We start from the raw sequence: 1,822 nt of genomic DNA, 5'->3' as shown, positions 1-1,822 counted from the left end.
ATTTCAACTTAATAAAAGCTTATTCAGGTCACTAACTTTCAATCACATTTCTAAACTTCTGAAGAGTAAACAGTCGTACCTTGGCTAATGTCCAAACTTCGGCACTTATTTGTCCTAAAAACACCTTAACGCCCTGCGTGAAAAACTTTGGGGGCTCTCAGAATACCTTCAGCTACGTGTAGAGGGACGAATTGGATGCCAGGTCCTCAATCTTGGAGGTCCGACTGCTACATTCAGCTACTGACCCGAATGTAAACAAAAGCAACCGGAAGCGGTCTGCGTTTCTTCAAAAATAAAAGCATAAAAGAACACTTTTAAAAAAATTATTAGAAATTTGTTGTAGATACAAACACGAAGCTGAAATTGGTTTCCGAATCAGGAAATGACTAAAGGGCGATTCTACCTAATTTTTCACCACCTTCAGCATATTTAATATACTCTAGTTAAAAAAAATGACAACACCTAGACTCTTCTAACCTGGACTAGATTATTCTCAACTAATAGCAGAATATTTCAAACCATGTTTGTGATTTGTGAAAACTTTTTTCTGATTTGTGAAACTTCAATAAAGGCCCATTTTTACATCTAGTTTGCACCAGGATGATATTAGAACAGCTCTAATTCCAAAACCACAACACCTAGAAACTTCCAACCTAGATTATTCTCAACCAATAGCAGATTATCTAACCATGTTTTCAGCCAGGTTTTTGTTGGCTTAGTTTCCAAACACCTCACACAATTAATGTGAAGTTCTTATTATGACTTATTTAGAAGTTCTTATTATGGCTTATATACAAGTGTTATAATAAAAAAATTCCCCGATTTTACTTCAGATCTTTTTTATTAAAAAGTATTTAAGAAAAAACGTTACAGTACTCCAACTATTGAACACATTTAATCACAATTACAGAATATTAAATCTGTTATTGCTATAAAAAACTATTACATATATTATTGCACATGTAATTAGGTGTTCTAATGTTAATTTCTGTTTTCAGGGATGTCCAACTGGCTGAATTTCCTCCTCAGTAAGTCACCAAGCTCTGCTGAGGAGATGAACCAATAATTTCATTCAGCTAAAACCGACCCTCTGAAATCCACAGATTTAAGTCTATAACTTGGATTTAGTCTGTGCAGGATTGCAGCTCAGGTGAGTTCTTAAGAAGTCCTGGATCTTCTTCCACAGGTGGAGTTCAGCTGCAGCATGAGCTTGAGGTTCTCCGCCCCACATCACTGGAAACCTGAGCATCCCGTGTAACGCAGAGGGGCAGTGTGGTCCGTACGGCGGCTCCAGTAAGTGACCGGCTGCAGGGTAAATCACGCTCTCAAAGTTCTTCTTCTGGTGACGCTTCAGCCTCGCCACCATGTCGTCCAGGTAACCCTTGCTGTCCCAGTTGAGATCGTCCTCAGAGGCCACAAACAGGAAATGTGCCCCGGCTCGTTCAATGGGAACAACGCTGCCCTTGTTCTCTTCAGCCAGAGGGTTTTCAACAGCCTGCTTGATAATGTTAGCACCGGACTCGCTGGGAATCACCTTAGTGAAGTCAAACATTAGTGGTGAGAGGATCTGATGGTCCTTATAGTAGAGAGGGATGCCAACGTTGGCACTGCAGCCGTTAATCCACACCACAGCTTCAACTCCGGGCACAAAAGCAGCGAGGGAAAGCGCGATGTCGCCCCCCTTAGATCGAGATATTACTCCAACTCCTTTACTGCTCACCTGAGAGAAACATGAAATTAAAAAACAATAAATGATCAACACAGACAGCTCAGGAATGAAAGGATTATTCAGATAAACATACAGTTAGAAAAACAAACTAAA

The 1,822-nt window shown here is 40.1% G+C and overlaps 2 protein-coding genes across 3 annotated transcripts in view; both read right to left on the bottom strand.

Moving 5' to 3' along the window:
* Nucleotides 1–235, bottom strand: part of LOC103138011 (acyl-coenzyme A thioesterase 1-like) — a 9,416-nt gene extending 9,181 nt beyond the window's left edge. The window contains exon 1 of one of the 2 annotated variants that reach the window (XM_016671479.1): nt 167–235. The gene's annotated coding sequence lies outside the window, so the exon portion shown is untranslated. Of the gene's footprint in view, nt 1–79 lie in introns of both variants that reach the window. The other variant, XM_007552065.2, reaches the window with a different exon arrangement.
* A 587-nt stretch (nt 236–822) lies between these two features.
* LOC103138035 (putative acyl-coenzyme A thioesterase 6) lies at nt 823–1,804 on the bottom strand (the record flags this gene model as incomplete). The annotated part of the gene is made up of 1 exon (XM_016671482.1): nt 823–1,804. A coding segment is annotated over one exon (693 nt), but the record flags the coding sequence as incomplete, so codon positions are not given.
* Between the last annotated feature and the right edge of the window lie 18 nt (nt 1,805–1,822).

The sequence above is a fragment of the Poecilia formosa genome, unplaced genomic scaffold, assembly GCF_000485575.1.
Source record: "Poecilia formosa unplaced genomic scaffold, Poecilia_formosa-5.1.2 Scaffold45, whole genome shotgun sequence".
In the NCBI taxonomy this organism is placed as follows: Eukaryota; Metazoa; Chordata; class Actinopteri; order Cyprinodontiformes; family Poeciliidae; genus Poecilia; species Poecilia formosa.
Note: the sequence above shows the minus strand (reverse complement) of the source record. Positions and strands in the feature narration are given on the sequence as shown.